This window comes from Dermacentor variabilis, chromosome 8 (genome assembly GCF_050947875.1).
Source record: "Dermacentor variabilis isolate Ectoservices chromosome 8, ASM5094787v1, whole genome shotgun sequence".
Lineage (NCBI taxonomy): Eukaryota > Metazoa > Arthropoda > Arachnida > Ixodida > Ixodidae > Dermacentor > Dermacentor variabilis.
In genome coordinates, this window is record NC_134575.1 from 71147275 (window position 1) to 71166885 (window position 19611).

At 46.2% G+C, this 19611-nt stretch overlaps 1 protein-coding gene across 4 annotated transcripts in view; it reads left to right on the top strand.

Moving 5' to 3' along the window:
- The window catches only part of nonC (serine/threonine-protein kinase Smg1), a 117741-nt gene that overhangs the window by 78694 nt on the left and 19436 nt on the right, over positions 1-19611 (top strand). For 3 of the 4 annotated variants that reach the window (XM_075702352.1, XM_075702353.1, XM_075702355.1), the window contains 8 exons: positions 5-201; positions 2031-2163; positions 3820-3895; positions 5473-5577; positions 9314-9519; positions 12084-12155; positions 13880-14059; positions 18361-18430. In XM_075702352.1, coding sequence (XP_075558467.1) covers positions 5-201; positions 2031-2163; positions 3820-3895; positions 5473-5577; positions 9314-9519; positions 12084-12155; positions 13880-14059; positions 18361-18430 — 1039 coding nt within the window. The remainder of the gene's footprint in view (positions 1-4; positions 202-2030; positions 2164-3819; positions 3896-5472; positions 5578-9313; positions 9520-12083; positions 12156-13879; positions 14060-18360; positions 18431-19611) is intronic. The other variant, XM_075702354.1, reaches the window with a different exon arrangement.

Consider the following 19611-nt stretch of genomic DNA (forward strand, 5'->3'; position numbering starts at 1 on the left):
GCAGTGCGAGCAGAGCGAAGGTGAGCTGCTGGCCCTGGTGCAGCAGCTGCGCCAGTCGCTGCAGACGGCCCTGGAGCTGCTGGGCACCTACTCGGCCATCGTGGTGCAGGGCCCCCCGCACGGCTGGCACCAGCCCAGCCACCGACTTCAACACTGGCAGCACTGGCTCGACGGCCTGCACCAGGACTTCACCCTGGCCAAGTGAGGGCACCATCATTGGTGGAGCTCGTTAGTGAGCACAGCCTGGTGGCAGTTCGCAGAACAGTTGCTGCGGTGTTTTAAGAAGTACAGCTGTAGAGTAACTTCGGTGCCCAGGAATTGAGGTGCACAGTATGGTCTACACTTATTGAAAGGAACACCAAATTGGTATGCCAGTGCTGATAACAGCTCAGTTTGTATGGGAAGGTCTGGAAAATACCTTAACAGTAGATGTTCATTGAATAAGATCAAATGCCTTTTTTTCCTCTCTCAAGCTGAGGGATTAGTGAAGTTATGATTAGTGAAGTGCTAGGACAACACAGCTGCCATGTTCAGAGCTTCAACTATGTTCACATGACTTCTATAATGTAGGCAACAAGCAAAACCTTTTGTGATCATGAGCTGCCCTTAGTACAAACATCCGTGCAGTCAATGCCTTGCCCCCAAAGATTGTACCATCCACTGCAGAGACAGAAATAATGCTTTCAGCACACTTTCATAGGCAAAATGGCATGTCAGAGACAAACAGTAGGATCTTCCTCAAACAAACGACAATATGAGCTTTTGTTAGCCAATGCCTTTTTTTTTTTCTTTGTCTACACCGTCTACAGCTGCCGAACAATTTTCCGGACCTCGCGATGACCGAAATAAAGTATGAAAAATCGAACGGTCTGAAAAACTCGTTCAGCCACAAAAATAAAATTTATTATGCTTAGATTGGCTAAAAAAAAAAAAAAAAAAAGAATTCTTATAATGTCCTGTCTCATACTCATACTACGCTTGAAGGTGAACAGACTTGCTTGGAATTGCACAAAAGTGGCATCTCTGTATACAGTCTACAAGAGCGTCACTGTGTTGATCTCTGCCAACGGAGTTCAATGGAGGTGGAAGAAACGAGTCACATTCATTCGCATCACTTGACTGTCGTGAAGGCACAGTAAGTGGCGCTCATCACACAAATGTGAAGCCACACAAACACACACAAAGACGCTATGTCTCCGAGACATACCAGCTCAGTGGACCACATGCAAAATAGCAACCAGAACTTTGGATAAATAAAATAATAACAGATCCCACATTAAGTGATTATGATGATAGTGCCGAAAAAAGAAAAAGTGCCATCCTCTGGAGAGTTTTGCCAGCCGGGAGAGAGCGGGCATGGTCTCCGAGACAGGAGGACGGCGCGTGCTCTCTATCCCAATTGTATAGGCTATAAAGCGGGCCTCAGGAAGCCAAGCCAGTAGAAAATCCAACCTGGCGGCCTCCAAGATTGGGTAGCGCGGCTCGGAACGAGCGATTTACTCTGGAAATTCGAACTTTGGGGCCTATATTTGTCCGAAAGCTTGGTTGCGAAAATTCGTTAGCTCTATGGGAACCCTGACGGTGCACTTATGAACTCTGGAATATCCATCAAGTCCGAATTTTTTGAATCCGAAAAATGTGTCAGCTACTGTATCACTCTGTATGTTGCAAATTCACGCTTACCAGTGATAGAGGAGGAAATTGTAAAATTGTGTACGTACAATGCGTGCACACTATAAGAACTCTCAAGTAAATGATTTATTGGCACTACTCGTGACATATTTATAGCACGTGCAGTTATTTCTTTGAAGGAAAAAAAAAATAAGGAAGAAAAAATAAACAAGAATTGGCGCATTCGTGAGTAATCTAAAGTCGTGTCGGTTAGCAGTGACAATACTTGTCCTTGCGTGTGGTGTACTTAGAAAATCTTGCATCACCAACTTGCACGAGCCGCCACGAGCATTGCAAAATCTCGTTGACCCTAGACGTGGCCGACACTGTGCTGTTTCCTGTCCTGCGGTGCCTTGCAGGTGTCAGGAGGTGATATCGGAGTTCCACCACCACTACGGCGTCGGAACGGAAGTGACATTTGCCCAGGCGGCCCTTGCCATGCACTACGAGCTCCAGTCCGCCGTGTCGGACTGCAACTCTCACATCCTGTCTGTGAGTTGCTCCTGCGTCCACTCTGCTTGGCAGCAGTCCGCGTTCTCCTCACTGGAAGTCATGTGCCGAATAGCAGCAGGGTTGTGTTCTTGCCCCATCTGAGTGTGTGTTGTGTGAGAATTGCAATATTTCATTATTTCTCAGCATCTGCCACTCTGGCTCAGTGGCTGTGGCATTGCACTTCTGTGCTTGAGGTTGTGGGTGCGATTCCAACCCTGGCGGCCACCTTTCAGTGAGGGCGGAATGCAAACTCGTGTGAATGCTTTGGGTGCGCGTTAAAGAACTCCATGTGGACAAAATTAATGCGGAGTCCCACTTATAATTTGGAACTCACTTATAACGATCCCAGATATAATGGTGTATTCATTGTAACGACCACATTTCAGTGCATTTACGATTTTCTGACCCTGCCTATTGAAACTGCTTCCAGATATGACGACCATATTTTAAATCACCGTACTGTTGCAACGAATGCTTCGAACCCGGTCACGGTAAAAAGAGTGCGCAGGCAAAGTACCAAAGCAGAAGCGCGGCCAAAGCAATATCTGACACCACGGTGCTGGCCCCCTCCTTTTCCAAGTGCATTATGCCGTTTTTCAACTATTTGGAATGACCACCCATGTCCTTGCACCGTAGGAACAACAGCTGGTCAAGCGTTCCTGTTGTTACTGTCGGCATTCACGTGGCCCGCGTCTGCGTGCTGCCACAACACAATGTTGCAAAGGATCGGCGTTTACTATGCCTTTATCAAGCAATCACAGTTTGGCAGTGCTTTGTTTACACATTGCTGATTGCTGGTAACAGTTTGCGGTGACGTTCTACCTTCAGAATATCCTATTTTTTCACACGAAATGACATAGATAATGTAATTTTTACAGCTCTTGTGTGGCTGACACATGGTCGCAATGCCCGACCCACAATGTTCACGACCTCCGCAGAATGGTGGCATGCCACAGTAGTTTCTGAAGTTTACGCCTAGAATGCTTCTTCGATCTCTTATGCAGAATACGGTCATGTTTCACTGGTAGTAAAATATATCGCAAGCTCCTGAATAAAAAAAATTACACCTGCTCTTGCAACTTCTAAATCGCAGGCGATTGGAACCGGGCGCCGTTTCAGGATAGCTACTATTCGACGCTGCATTTTGTTCTTTAGATGGTACTTTCTAATGAAAATTTGTAGCTAGGTGCGCGAATGCATCAAGAACAAAAATAACCCTGGAAAACCTGGTTTTCGAACCAAAATGCTGCCGGATTGTAACAGATGATGCCTGTTTCAGTGCAATTAATTTTTGAGCTCTTCTAAGGCTGAGTCCATAGATAATGAACTACTGATATAATGACCACTTTTCTTGGAACTATCGAGTTCATTATAAACGCATTCAACTGTACGTCCAAATTAATTAGTTTGGTGCTATTAAATAATGCATACGCCTACTGGGACGAAAGGACTTGTTTGAATTACTCATTTGTCTTGAATTAACGAGGGTCGAATGAACAAGGTTTTACTGTACCAATGGTAAATTGTTAAACAAAATGAGGTAGCGGGATGGCAGTTGAGTGAGATTGTCTTACTAGCCCTGCTTGTTAGCGAGCTTGTTCCTTTTGTGTCGTTGCGTTGTCACCCGAGACCTTGCCTCACGTGCTGTGCGTGCAGGTGATGAAGCGCAAGCAAGCTGAAGGCTCCGACTACCTGCCTGATGCTCAGGCCGCACTCATGGCTCTTGCCCAAGGTGAGCTGCGTGTGTTTCGCTGCAGTGTCTTAATACGGTTGGTGGTGCACAAGGGTGCGGCGTGATTTCCCCCAGGATTGGCATCCGCAACGTTATCAAACGGGTTTTCGAACCTTGAAACTGTAAAAGTGCACAAAGGTGAGAAACAAAGAGAGTGGACAGGGCGAAGGTTTTCGAATGAACAAGCGCTGTTTTCGCGTGTTGTTGGCTGTTGGCTGAACCTGTTCACCAGCATTGGCGTCCTTCGGTACACACTGGTGAAACTTCAAGTTGAAAAGGTGTGTGTCTCCCGAGGCAAACGGAGTGAACTAGGAGACGGAGTAAACTAAAGGACATGAGCTCCGTTGCACCAACTCCGTCAAAAGCAAAACAGATGTAATTGTAGTGAAGTTACAGTGTTGCAAGTTATCTTGCATGCTGCATGCGGCTGCCAAACAAGAAAGTTAATGCGAAGGTGTGACTTTTTAAATTTGCACAGTATCTACAACCTCGTTTTTACGTTTTCTTTTTTTTTTTTGTTCGAATCTATGCTATTCTTTGAAAACAAATCTAGCGGTACTTTAAAATTTTCCCCTCCACCCTCTCCCCTCCACTTCTGTTGTGATTTGCCTTTCTTTCCCACTCAGTGACAGTGATGGTTACATTACTGCATGTCCCAGTGGTTGCAAAAAAGCATAACAAAAATTCCAGTTAGAACTATAACAGAAGGCCTAGTTGCTCAGCACCAAGTAGCAGTTTTCCCAGAGCATTAACTTAGTTATGTAACAAGATAATTCATATTCCCAGGTATTGCAGGCTCAAAAAGTTCTGAAGTATTTTGCCATAACCTGCACGTGCACTATTGTAGGTAACAATCATCACGCCCGTTTCATGGGCATGTGGTTTTTGCTTGACGCGAGACCCAAGCTGAAACCAATGGCTGATTCATGTTTTGTTTAGGCTGCTGTAATGTCCCTGTAAGTGAGTGCGATGGCATAGGCACCCAGAATGAGATGCACCTTGGGCCCTCTAATGAAGAAAGCAATGTCATTGGAAGTGTAAAATGTTTATGAGAGGGCACGTATTCTGCAAAAACACAGCTTACACAGTTTCGTTTCGCAAAAGGCCTAATGGATACTCTTCATTGTGGTACAGTCAACATGCCATGCCAAGGGCACCTTCAGGCACAACAATAGGGCATTGCCGTTGGATTGTGCCAACAAGTCTTTCACTTGTGCAGTAAGAGCAGCACAAACTAGGATGAAACCACATGTATCCGACACACACTGACCACCCAGAGCGTACTTTTTCTTCACCCCTCTGTGTTGCCAGACTGCTGTATGGTTCAACTGCAGTTATAAAATGTTTCTAATAAAAGCTTTCCGCTGCACCAAGTGCACTCGAATCTTGCCGCTTTGCTTTGACACATGTAAGGTTTAATATGCACGATTAATTCAAGCTCGAAAGCTTGGATTCGTGGCTTCCTTAAGGATTGAATTTTGGAGCCGCACAATTGATGAATCGCATGTCAAAGTTCAGTGTCAAAGTAAGTTCAGGTGGGCTGCTTCTGTGTTGTTTTTGTTTTCTCTTTATTTCAGACTGCAATGACGGAACAACTGTTGCAGACACACAGACTGACACGAGTGTAAAAAATCAAAACGGAGAAAAAGAGAGCGTGAATGAACAACTGCTTGAAAAGCAGCGTGAGGATAAAGCATTTTTCTTCCATCTTGAATTATTCTTTTCGCAAACAGGTAATTTAGTACTTTGCACAATGAGGTACTAGTGGGATATGTGATTGCGAAATAGCGAAAAACCAGGCTGTCATTGTGGCTGCTGCTTGGGAAACATAAGGACTTCACCTTTTTCTGACCTTCACACCTGCTGTTGAATGTTCAGAACTACGTACAGCCACGGGTCGAAACTAAGCTTTAGAGAAATTAATAAGCAGTTTGTGAGAACTTTGATATCGGCCGGAATTTGAACTGAAAGTTATTTGCCGACAGGTTGGGAGAATTAAATCCTGAGCACAAGGCATGCTAGTTTCTTTTTTACATGTGAAATTTTTACAAATGACAGCTTCTACACACATGATAAAAGCTCACTCGCGTGAAATTGTCACCTCGGGAAAGCACTTCGCATTACATTTGGGGCTATGCTACTTATAGTATGACGCAAAACATGTATATTTTTTTCCCATTTTTAGGGATGGGGAGTAGTGAATTTGAGGTTCAAACGAATTCGGAGCGAATAGTGATTTGGTCAAATAATTTCGAATCAAATACTTAGAATAGTATATATCACATATTGCAAAACCTAGTTAATTCAAATTTCATGGGACTGGAAAGAAAGTGACCAAATTAACCGAATGACGAAGTATCGAGGGTATCAAGGAAACAACAAGCAAATGCTTACTATGTCAACATGTTTTTATTAGTAAATGGATGAGCAAATCCTTTTGCTATTTTGCACAAAAGCAGAGCAGAAGCGGCAATTCTCATGTCGTGACTGATTGACTCTTGCAGCGGCAATCAAGGTCTCACAACTTTCTTCGCAGCACGGCTGCGGCGCGCGCCTTCATTTGCGACATGCTTCACACTACCGCGCGCTCATCCAGACCATTTTTTCGCCAGTGAGCTGTTTGCCAACAAGTTGCACTTCCATCGTTATGTAGCCGGTGCTCTTCATCCTCGACAGCTTTGCGCCAAGTCAAAGCAAACAACTGTTTGTCGTAATTGCTGCGGTGGAAACCACAGCCGCCGTCAATGCGATGATGAATGGCGACTTTGCAGTGCTTTAGGCATGCGGCCGACGCATGCACCGAGTCAGAACAAAACTACCGTTCGCTGCAACAACTGCTGACAAAACCGTGGTTGCTATCTATGCGATCATGGACAGCCACTACGCAGTTCTTTAGGCACGCTGCCCAAGCACGCATCGAGTCGGAACGAAACTACCGTAGCTGCTGTGGAAGAAAACACGGCTGCTATCGACGCGATCATAGATGCAACTACGCAATTATAAAAGCCTGCGGCGAACGCGGTGTTATGTGCAGTAGTAAACGCAAAAATAAAGGCTTTAATGGCAGAAATAGGCACAAAGCGTTCCGGCATTGCTATTATTCACATACAATTTCTGCTGATGACTATGACGATGCAGACTCCACCACTTTGAAAATATTGAATAGATGAATTCGAATCAAAGTGAATAACGAATAGAGAATAATTCGACTGAATATTCTACAACACCGAATATTCAACCATCACTACGGGCCAATTTTGTGTTTTAAAATGCATCAAGCTCAACCACTTAGCAGCGGAGCTGTGCGGGAAAGCAAGACTCTTTATAGCCTGGGGAGAAGAGTGGGACGCCCACTGGGATGACTCGGTCGCCGTGGCTCCTTTTGGGAGGTTGTAGGTTCAGTTACCGACCGGGGCAGCTGCATCCCGGTGGAGGCAGAATCCAAAGGTGCACACGTGCCGAGTTTCCATTGCATGTGAAAGATACCCAAGCAGTTGAAATAAATCTTTAATGCTTCCCACTGGCGTCTTTCAAAGGCCAGAATTTGCTCTAATTTGCCCGTCAATGAATCAGTTGCAACAGGCACACATGCATGGGAGTGTGTGCATGCAATTAAAGAATGGCACCGTGGAGAGTGAAACGAGCTATATTACAGAGCAGTCCAGTGATGCTGTATGCACATTGTCTTGCACATGACCTCAGCTTGCACGCTGTAGTTAATACTGGGCGCAATAGAAGAACAATTCTGGGGGTTCCAGCTTGGCAAACATGAAACGTGCAGTGGAAGTCATTGAGAGAAAGCAGCGCAAGAACAGGCAACATAACACACAAAAAAATGTTTACTTTTGTAGTCGACTTCTGTTAATCCGACTCCAGTTTATTCAATTTTTTGGTTAATTAGGTCCTGACCGAAAGTCCCGGCCAGCACCCATGTATTTATCTATATGGGCCAAAACCTTGGTTGTTTCGGTCCTGATATTGGCCTTCGCGGGATCATTCAAACTTGACCTGTCGGCATGCCCATGCCTCACACCTATAGTGACCCCCCCCCCCCCACCCCCCCCACCCCCCGAATGGCAACCCCTTTAAGTGGCAGCATCTGTCTCGGCTAAGCTTAGGCAACAGTGTATCCAGCGAACACATTCCATCTCCTGTCAACAACAAATTTTTTTTAGCCTGCCCAGAAAGATTTTCAAGCAGTAAACATAGTACAACTACAAGTCAGCCTAGTTGAAACAGATTCATTATTTAAAAACTTTTTGTGCACAAACAAACAGGGACAAAGAAGAGGAGCAACACAAGGACGAGCGCTTTCTAACAACTGGTTTTATTTTCGAAGAACTTCCTGCTTAAATACCCACAGATCTGCGCGATCTAGTCAAACAGAGCACGCCTATAGTGCATATAACACTTAAGATAATCGTAAGTGCTTGTTACATGCGCCTTGATGTTTTTATGTTGACCGGGTGGCTTTGGTCCACGGCATTTTATCTCAAGTGTTATATGCGCTATAGGCATGCTCTGTTTGACTAGATCGCGCAGATCTGTGGGTATTTAAGCAGGAAGTTCTTTGAAAATAAAACCAGTTGTTAGAAAGCGCTCGTCCTTGTGTTGCTCCTCTTCTTTGTCCCTGTTTGTTTGTGCACAAAAAGTTTTTAATAAACATAGCTCACAATATCTGATTACAGCATTTACCTGATTCAGCGCACGCCTCTGTTTTAAAGAAAACTGGGTCGAAAATTGCCTGCACAGTGCAGTCAAATACAAAAACAAAACCACCTTCGTGGCATTCGTTTGCTTTACGGCATAACGCCCATGTACTGCGGCGAAGCTGACTTTAGGTAACAGCCATCCTTTGTGCAACGCATATTAGACTCCTGCCCATTTTTCTTGACAAAAAGTTGGATTTTTGCTTTGTTTAGGAGACTTAACATCATTTCTGCATTATATTTTTAATACACACAGAAAGTGGGAGCGCGCTTGATTCAGGAGCATATTGGGCAAATACTGCCAAATGAATAAGTGGTGTGTTTTGCCATTTTATTCCTCCACCTGTTTAATTCAACCTGCACGATAATTCGATCAATTTCGTATGTCCCGTTTAAGTCGAATTAACGGAAGTGAACTGTGCGTAGTTCTTTCCTGTTTTTTTTTTTTTTTGCTTTCTTCATCTTTTATTATTTATTTTTTTCGTGTTGTCCTTATTTAGTACATATTGCAGTCAATTTAATAGACATTATACTTTGCAGTCAATGCCGCATTTTTGTTTGAGTTCTGCGTCCTGTCCTTGTGCTTTGTTTCTCACGATGATTGCTTGCCAACGGCTGACTCATGGGCACACAGATGATATGGAATGCATCCTTAAAGAAGGCTTTGTTGCGGGGCAACCCGTGCCCCTTCTCTCTCTGCTGCTTCTAGATCCGTCCCAGCAGCCTGCAGTGGTGGCTGCCCTGCTGGGCGCCCTCTGCCCCTGCGCCCAGAACCTGCTGGTTATGGAGACTGCCGCGGCAGCCTCGGGTGAACGCCTCGCCGACCTGCAGTTCTGGGGCTCCGACTGGTTCTTGCAGGACTTGCACGTGCAGGCCGCTGTGGCGCACGAGATGGGACAGGCCCTGATGCAACTGGTCAGTCAGTTAGATTGATGTGTCTGCTGACCTTGCATTGTTTAGTTGTTTCATTGACATAGCACTTCCACATGTGCAACACCAGTAGTTGCGTGCAGTAAGTGAGAGGCAGGGTTGACTTTTTGTTGCGACAGACAAAGCAAATGAACGATGAAGCCAGAGAAAGCGTCGAGGAAATTGACTACAGTGAAATTCCCAATAATTCGGAATCTCTAGCGTGCGCTTAATCATGTTACTGCGCCCTCACGCATGCCCCACCCTCTTTGCGTGTGCTTGATCGGGCTACCACCTGCTCGCCCTCCCTATCAGCCAGCATTGCATCAAATCGTCTTCGACATTGGCCACACGGCATGCAGGAGGATAGCACACATCAAGGCACTATCCGTCATCTCTCCTTCTCATTTTTCCTTCTCACCCACAGTAAACGGCGCAGGAAGCACGATCTTCTCGCACTTGGATTTTATACGGAACCTAGGCCTCTTCCGGCACATGTGACGTGTGGATGGAGGAATGATGAGACCTTTTGCAATGCAAGACCAGTGACAATTTTGGTTTTGCATGCTGGACTGCAATTGATCGGGCACTGCAGTTAAACCTCAATATAACGAAGTGTGTTTTTGTGCAATTTCAATATAACGAAATTTCACTGTCGCCACAAAGGAATACCGAGACAATAAAGGGAAACTGCATCGAACATAGATCGTCAAATGATTGAATAGCAAGTGGCTGCTTGCAAACGCACCTCTCAAATTGTGCGCCGCTCAACAAGAGTGACCGCCAGAGTAGAGCTGCATCATGTTCCATGTAAAGTCCAAGTGCGATAAGATCCTATCACGCCCCGCACCCTGTGTGCTTTAGGTGCGAGTGTAAGTGTGCGAGCGTGAGACAAAAAGATGGTGGCTTCACGAGTGCCGCCTTCCTGCACGAGCAAAGGCAAAGAGGGAAAGTGGTGAGCTCACAGTAACGCATTCAAGCCCGTGCAAGAGGGGGGGGGGGGGGGGGCAAGTTCGCGAGTGTCTCGGCCACGGCTGTGCACGGCTTTAAAAGCGTGTTGTCACAGTTCGGGCGACGCTATCAGCTGCAGCGGTGGGGTGCACATTAGAGCATGGCTGGCTTCCCTTAGTTCGTACCGCCGATGTAAAAGTATGGTCAACGTATGTGGCATGAAACAGTGTTATTCACCTCAGACTCCCAAATTTATCAAAATCAATTGTTTTCTTATTGAAGTTTGCTTTTTTCAATTGCCCGATAATTCGGAAAATTCTGCAGCCCCTTTCCGTGCAAGAAAAATCGATCGGCGACTGTACTGGTTTGCATCAAAGGTTGAATTTCAATACAATGAAATTTCGATATAACGAAGCGAATTGCCGATTTTACCGACTACATTATATTGAGGTTTAACTTATTTAAAGGGGCTTTTCTTAGTTTGAACTGTTTCATTCAAATAAATTTCTGGTCCCCTGAAAGTTCAAGTTAACGAGAGTCTACTGTATCATGATTTAATTGAAATGTAGAAGTAATAAGGAAAAGGTAAGCTGATGAAAAGACAAATTGTTGCTTGAAGCTGAACCCACAACTTTTACACATGTGGTGCTTTGCCAAATAACTACGGCACTGGCTTTCCGCTGTTCTTCATCCAAGTTCTTAGCTATTTGTGTGTGTGCGCAGTAAGCCTAGCTCTGTGAGTGTTATTTAGTACCACTCACGGCAATGGCGGCAAACTTGGAACAACCTTACTGCAGGAAGTGGCTGGTATGGGTTCTCTGAGCTCTGATTTTGTTTGTACATTCATTGAAGTTGCTTGCTGCTGAAATCTTGTCTGCGTTGTGGAGTGACTGTTTCTTCAGCACTGATGACCGTCCCAAAGCACTGGTGGTAGCAATTCAGAATTTTGGCTCAGATGTGCTTGCTTTACCCTTGCACTTTCAAAAGATCCTCGACTTAAAGCTCTTCCTCCACACCACCGAGTTCAGCACTGCGCCACCCCTCGACTGATGAAGACATTACGATTCTCAAGAATCGCCGTGGATGACCATGAAGCGCAATGACCACTTCTCTCGAGGGGTGTCACTGATGCCTACATTCTTGAGTCGAGGTGGAGTGTTGAGTGGAGCAACGTTCCAGAATGCGGGTGTCAGTCTGATGTTTTCATCCTTGAAAAGCTAAGTTCTACACTTTACGTTGTAAACAGGAGGGTCATTCTAACTGTAATCCTAAAGAGGCCGCAATGGATGACTACGATGTGATTGTTCACTATTTCAATTTTAACGGAAGCAAAAAGAAACGGGGCAGGAACCTCGAGAAGTTGAAAGAAAGAGCAGGTGCTCTGTTGGAGCGAAATTTCAAGCTCTGTCCTTTGTGCGCAAGAATAACACTTGGCTCAGCTTGAGAGAATCGTCCAAGTTGTGTAGCAGCTAGGTGACTTCATTCCCTGCACTAAGGTCTGTGCTGCTCAAGAGTAGGTGAAAGTCTGGGCTGGTCATCATGTCAAAGCTTATTTACGATGTACAAATGTATAGCAGGGCCTGTTTAACTTTTGCTGTTTCTCCATCGTTTTCACGCAGGATCCACCAACGGAAACTGTCCAGCTGTGTGTTGTGGCCGAGTCCATCTACAAGGTGTTCGCAGCCCTGCTGGTGAGTGCGTTTTTCTTAGTCCATGTCTTGAATGATCCCATGTTGCTTTTGCACTTGATTCCAGTGGTTGGTTTCATTTAGACTTATGCTGAGTTCTCATTGGATTACGTATAATCCATTGGTCTTTTAGCTCAAAATGGGACATGGAACAAGGCAGCAGCAAAATTCACACACACACGTACACAAGCAAACATCTCATGCCATCTAATGGCCAAGCTGAATGGCACATTCAGAGTGCTTAGGAAGCAACACTGTTCTGAGGGCAGATCGGGAACAACGGGCACGTTCCTGTGCTACGCCGAGAGCACCGATTCAAGACGAGATCCCTCTGCAGAGCAACAGAGGCCGTTTTACTAGAAACAGTGGTGCAAGGCCAGTACTCAAGGATGCTGGTATAAAAGGAAGGCGCCGAATGCCAGATTCCACAAAGCGTCGCTTGTTCTGCTTCACGTCTTCTCTTTTTTTTTTTTTTCTGTGTCAATGATACAGCGTTGTGTTGCGTTGGACAAATTTTCTGTTGTGCTGCGTGTCTGCAAGTGAATCGATGACAGCCGCCACATGGGCCTTGGTGACGTGCTGCTGCGAAAAGAAAATCCAGCCTTGTTTCATTCCCAACGAGTCGTTGCAAATGTGACTTCGAAAAAAGGCGTCGGTCACCTTTTTCAAAGCACCGGCACGGTGTCGTACTTGGCAGTTATATACTTTGGGTTGTATTAGTCAGTGTGTGAAATTATGCTTCAGGTGTTGCTTTGTAGACGTCAAGCAAATTGTTGCATTATCTGTTTGTAAATGTAAGCTGGCAACCAAACAGTTAGTGGCTAAAGTTGTCAGCAATGCCCCCACACAGTGGCTGGGCATTGCAGCTCATTGGAATGGTAGAGGCAAGGTTCAGCCTCTGACACTGGTAACAGTGGAGTTGATTTGGCGCGGTGTTAGCGTCTGCATCCCACAGATGTCACATTTGGTGACATGCTTGCAACCTGCTTAATTGTTGTGCAGTGTAGACCGCTTGTAATGTAAGTCATATGGGAAAATCTGCACTCTAAGCGGTACTGCACTAACCATAAAATTTTCGAAGCCTACACATGTGCAAAACAGGTAGACCAAGCAGTGAAGCGACAATGAACGCATGCAAGCAGTGAACAGCCAAATGCCTCAGGACGGCCTTTCCAGATGGTGTTCGCATGAAGCAGACAAAATAGTCAAGCAAGTGTTACACGCTTGTAAAACGTTAGAGAGAAGGCCTGATTGAACACTTGTCATGATTAAGATACATTTATGATGAATTGTGGCAACTGTCCATTAGAGCCCACGACTGAACTCACCGAAATCATTGCACCTACCGGTAGTGAGCCAGTTCCGCAGCACCTTCGCACAGGGAGAGGCAGTGTGGGAACGCTGGCATGATGAGCAGCATTGGAGCCAGCTGCGGGAGAAGACGACGACAAACATGCGAGCAGTGACACGAGTGCGTCTCTGTGATCAAGTGATGCGTGATCATTCAGAAGTGGTTACGCAGCTAATGGCAGCTAATGGCAGCTAATGGCAGCAGTACAGGTACTGCAATTTGCATTCCAAACAAGGGATGGCACTAAGCGGGAGGAGGACAGGGGAACGTGAAAGCCGTCTTAGCAGGCAGTGAGGGAACGAAGGGTGGATGTGTGAGTGCAACCCGTGCGGCACCGTTGTGTGATTCTGGCAACATTGTTGCCTCCTCTGTGCAGGACGTGATGGTGCACTTCCAGACCATCATTCTGCCCGAGGCCCTCAAGCGATCCATGGAGACGAGCGTGCTGTCCCTGGTGTCCAGCATGCACGAGCCGCCCCTCGGCGGCCAGGGTGTTGGCGAGTACATCGAGGAGCTCGTCAGAGAGCTGCACCAGAACATGACCAACGGGGTGCAGGTGAGCGCTCACTGCGGCACAGGCAGCAGCCCGTGTGTGCTAATCCATTCAGACGTAATGTAATGGTTCCATTGCAACGCCATTCCTCTTCATGCTTCGTCGGTACGAAGCGCTGCATCCACGTCTTTACCGGGATCGGCCACTCGTTAACGGCGGATAGTGATGGCAGAGTGGAAACAAGTGAAAGGAGTTGTTACGTTGTACCGACTTTCAGTTCAATCAGCAGTCATTGTCTCCTATAGACGACGGACAAAATCTGCACGTACGCTGTTCCAGGCATATCGTTTAATCTAGCCAAGAAGGCTGATCCCCTGCGAGAATTGTAAATAAGGCACCAGTGTGCGGACTGAGGCCGCCATCCCTATCGCTGTTCATTGCTAGACCCATCCAAGCTTTAAGAACATACCTTTTGGTTTTGCGAAGTTCCACTTATATACAGTGGAACCTCTTTGATATGATCGAGGAAAAAAGAAATGACCTAACACAGTCGCTGATGTTTTACCAGTTGGTATGTTCTCGGAAAACACAATCGTACGGCACCAATGTTCAGTTAAGGGGGGACGTGGGGATCAACTCTGGATAAATGACCCAAAAATCACTTTTTAGAAAAGTTGCAGATTTCGAATCTTTGACCTCTTTTCTATACGTTCTCCAAGTATTTCCGCTGAAAACAACTGCTAAGTACCATAAATGAATATATACATAAAGCAATACAGTCGAACCCGGCTATATCGAACTCGCAAAAAAACGCCTATCAGTTCGATATAGAGCATAATTCGATATAAGCCTGCTAAATAATTGGATGTCATAAAAGCACATACCATTTATAAAATCACTTTATTGATTAAACTAGCTTAGTTTCGCATGAAATAGTCCTGCATTTTCTTCTGCGTTGGCAATTTCGCTGCCTGCGACGCACGCACTTTTCCACATTAAGGAGTCGGAGCAGCTGAGGCCGCAACTTTCCGCATTCGCGCAGAAGCACCGGACTAGTGCGAGCGCACCAATCACTTCGGAGGATGTGGGCCAATGACCGTCGTTGCTTTCCTCATTGTGCCCACTTTCACCTGTGCTCGGTACGATGTTGGCAATGTAGTCTTCGTTTTCGGGCTCTCCCGTGGTCGCGACACCATCATGTGCGCTCACAAACTCGTCCACCGTTGATTCGTCAACAGCTTCCGGAAATTCTGAGAGCTCGCTCCGAACTTCGGAAACATCAGCAACGGCTTCTTCGCATTCATCAGGATTCAGTCATCACCGAGCCTGCGGAATTCGGCACGGCTGAAGCAATTTCAGATTAACCACTCGTACACGGCCGTGCGTACGGGTCGGGCGCCACGGGCACCAGGTCGCGAGTTTGGACGCTTTAGCCCTAATCTCCCCCTTATTCTTCAAGATCGTGCCGAGAGTGCTCCTCGGAATCTTGTGCTCTGCGGGGACATACGACTTCTCACCACGTTCGACACGATTTATGATTGCGAGCTTCACGACGAAAGGCAAATTCTTCCGCTTCATCACAGCAACACTGCGGGAGAAGGCCTACAAGGCGCACACAAAAACAGCGAGACAAGTCGCACTTTCGCCATCTTGCATGATGAGGGCACAAGAGCATCTGATTGGCTGTCTGAGCAAGCGCTGTGGGCGGGCCAGGATCATTTTTTGCAAGGGGGGTGCCGACGGCTCGTCCGAAGCAGCTCGGTCGGGCGCGGTCACGGTAGGGAAAGCGGTTGGATGGAGCCGCGCAGCCGGATTTTCTCCGCCACCACGAGGGAAAGCCAACTTCCGGGGGCACTTGCCGCCGCTTGACGTTCGATATATCGGGTGTCGCTGCTATTTTTGTTCGATGTAAGCGTAATTTTTGCGATATATACTCATTGTAACTATATCGTGTCCAGAAATTGTTCGATATATAGAATAATTCGATGTAAACGGGTTCGATATAGTCGGGTTCGACTGTACAGCGAAAATTTCATGAAAATCGGTGGAAAAGTCGCAGTTTTCGAGCGTCCCTAGCTCCGGAACGGCAGTACGCAGTGCGGCCATGCTGGTACCGTTGAAAAGCGCGCCTCATCGCCTTTTGATGCCTCTCTTTCATTTCTTGATAGAGAGAAGAGCAAGCATAAAAAAACAGTCTGAAGGTCACGGAGCTGCTTGTCGCGGCCGCCGATTGGCTTGCTCCGTCACATGCGTTCTATGAGCCGTCCCATTGGCCGGATCTGGAAGCGAGCTGCTGCGGCGTCTGCTTCTCCCGTTCCTTCGCGCGCTGGCTGCTGCCCCTTTGTTTACGTGTTGGATATTCGAGGTACGCCGCCGCTTCATCGCTTTATTCGGATTTGAGTTTTCTATTTCATTTTGTGGTTTCGAGCATGACTGGGCGGAAGTGGACAACGAAATATGCGACCAAGCACCGCTTTGACAGCCGCAAAGCGCAAGCCGCTGAACATCCGAAGGATAAGTAGTCCTAGTAGAGATGCGTCCGCGCGCGAGCTTAGACTGTCAACGCATTGCCGGGCAGTTCGCAAGCTGTTGTAGCCTTGAGTTCCAGTGGTGATGATACCGAACTAATAACGGCCTTTTCCGATGCTTCCGGGCCTGCAACGTCCCGTAAATGCTCCGCAACGTGCCCCGATTGTGCCACCGCCGTCACCGAGATGAACGACGAAAGTGCGGTCCAAGCGCGTGTGTCTGCCGGCCGTGAAGACGAACCGTGCATCAGCAACGGTCACGCCATACAGTCGCATCTTGAGTCACAATTCATCTTGTCGGAGGTGTTGAATATGACCGCCGCCGCTGTCCGCGCGTCACTTGGTTCTGTGCCGGCAACCGAACGGAAGATAGGGTTTACGGCTGGAGGAGCATGCTCGGTGGCGACGAACTCAAGCGAGTCGAGCGGCTGAGAAAGATGCCTTGCCCAAGAAGAGGGCACAAAAAGCACATGAAAGAAAGCATAAAAGAATCCAAGAAGCCAAGAGATCAACCTGACACCTGCACCTACAAGGCCGGTGGTTTCTAGTCGAATAAACATGGCCCAAAACTTCGAACACCTTTTTCTCAAAACTTTCTTCTACCACCAAGGTCAACTTGCAAAGCCAATATCTCAGCCACCGTTATGAATATTTTTACACCGTTTGTTTTGTTACACTCATTGTGCACCACTGCACACAGTGACATGTTTTGTTTTCAAAATAGTTGCTTCAATGATTTGTTATCTTTTGTTTTCACAGTCGAGATTTTCATGCAACTGAAGTAGCCGCCAAAGAATGAAAATATAAACAAATCTGTTAGGCTAAAAAAATTACAGGAATGTCGCTGTGTGGAGGATACATATAGGAGTGCTATCAATGTTTGCTTGAACTCCTAGCATCAATATACAGGTGTGCAGGCATTTTGCAAAAATGAAAGCAGAAAAATTTTGTAAACAAAGAAGTACTTCAGATATTGCAGCCATATTTTCACAGTTTTGTTTATGTGATATTATTAACACCTGTGCAGAATTTCATCAAAATCGGCTGGTAAATAAAAAAGTTAGCTTTGATTCCCATATCCCCCCTTAAACAAGAAAAGGCCCGGAGTCGCGATCATGAACAGCAGCCGCCTGCTGCAGCAGCTACTGCACAATGCTTGCCTACCATGTGAAAAGTGTCATGTGAAAAGGCCAGCGTGCACTCGGTTTACCATTCCGGTACCAGCAAATCTCCTCACAGGCCGTCGCAAGCCCCACTCACGAGTATCGTTGTGAGCCCTATGGTGTCAAGCATCTTCGGCTATCTTTGTCACAGCATGCCTGGTGTAGTGTTGAAAGTATATTGCACGCTTTTAATAGCCAATAACCCAGGTGCACCGCGGTTTCCTGCTGCAGTCAACACGAGTTGAGCGTTCCGTTTCGCTCTGGCGGTATCGTTCTCCGGCCTCGCCCACCAGCTCAATTTCGGTTTCCCGTTACGATCTCAAGACAACAAAGCGTATCTCGGTTGGCTCAGGCGCCGTCAGCTTGTTGCGCGTCTGTGTCTTGTACCGCAACAATGTGCACAAAGCTTTGCATTACGTTGGTATCAACAAAAGTTCAGCCTGCTGCACTTGTTAGTGACTTCAGATCCTACGTTCTCCCAGTTAGTGTGTTGTTTCTGGCATTTTTTTTTTTTTAGGAATGTACGAACAAGGTTCTTCTGTATTGAGAGTGCTCAACCAGTGTTTTCCATGCAAGAATTATAGGATACTGAGGCTTATGCTAATTTGTAAGAATCACAACAGACATCATGTTGGCAACAGCCATGGCTGAAGTTCCCCTCTTGCCTTTGCAGTATGAACCAACGCCGACTCTGGAAGACATCAAGGTTGCTTTTGATGATTTGATGAAAACGGACGACACTGGTGAGTAGGAATTCATTTGTTTTGTGTAACAAGTTCTGCCACCAACAAGGCACTTGCTTGGCCACGCAGTGTACATACTACGCAATACAATGTCTCAGATTGCAAACACTGCATATCTCAAGCGAGGTGTACAGTCATGCCTTGATTTAAGGAAGCCTGATTTAACAAGGTGTTTGAGAAAAATGGTGGTTAAAGAAACATGTCACAGAAAAGCTATTGTGTTCAAAATGCCTCAAAATGCCTCAAAATGCATTAAAGGGTTACTGCAGTGAACTCATTACCGTGCCCCTCTTACGAAACTGCCTGCTTCGGTGCCTTAGCATTGCGAGCTCTTTCTCAGCTCTGCCAGATTGGGCCAGCTGCTTTGTCGCATGAGAGTTAAAACTTGAGTAGTCTTCTCGGCACAGCCTTTAGTTCATACTGTATTTGCAAGGTTCTAATGTGCACTTGTTTTTAATAAAAGGTGTGTTCAGATTTGCATGCGCGTTACAGTTCTAACTAATTCTAGTCAAAATCACAAATGAAACCAATCCTTACTAGGAAAAAAAAAGCTCGTTGGGAGGTAGCTAGCCACACTGCTACCAAATGGCTTGTCTGGAGAAAGCAGTGCTCGGAGACATGGCAAGGTGTTTCCATGGTGCATGGAATGCCCTCCCGCAGACAGTGGTTGCAGTAGCCTTCAAGAAGTGTGGCATGTCTAATGCAATAAATAAAACTGAAGATGAATTTCTGTGGTCGGTAGACAGCAAGAAGGAGGTGTCAGACTTCGACAGCGACTAGCCACTACGATTTAGCTCGGTGCATGTCTGTGTGCCTTAGTATGTTTCGTAAAACCGTTCCAACACGGTATGTATCAATTCGGGTTTTGTTACTTGAAGTGCGGGGTAGAATCGGCACCAAGTTTTTTTTTTCCTTATTTTTTGACATTTGGGCAGCAATATAACTGTGCCTTATAATCGACAACGCGGCAGAATCGTGCAAATGTGGCGATTCTTTTCTGTGACAAATTCTCACTCAGGAAAATAATACGTCTTTTTGTGCTCTTGAATAAATGCTGTGTTACTTCTGTGACTGTTTTTTTTATTTAGTGAAATTCTCAACTTAATGAAGCAGTTCTCGGCTGCAGGCGATTTTGTTAAACAGGCTCAACGTGCAATTGCGAGTTCAACCACTGTTTTGCT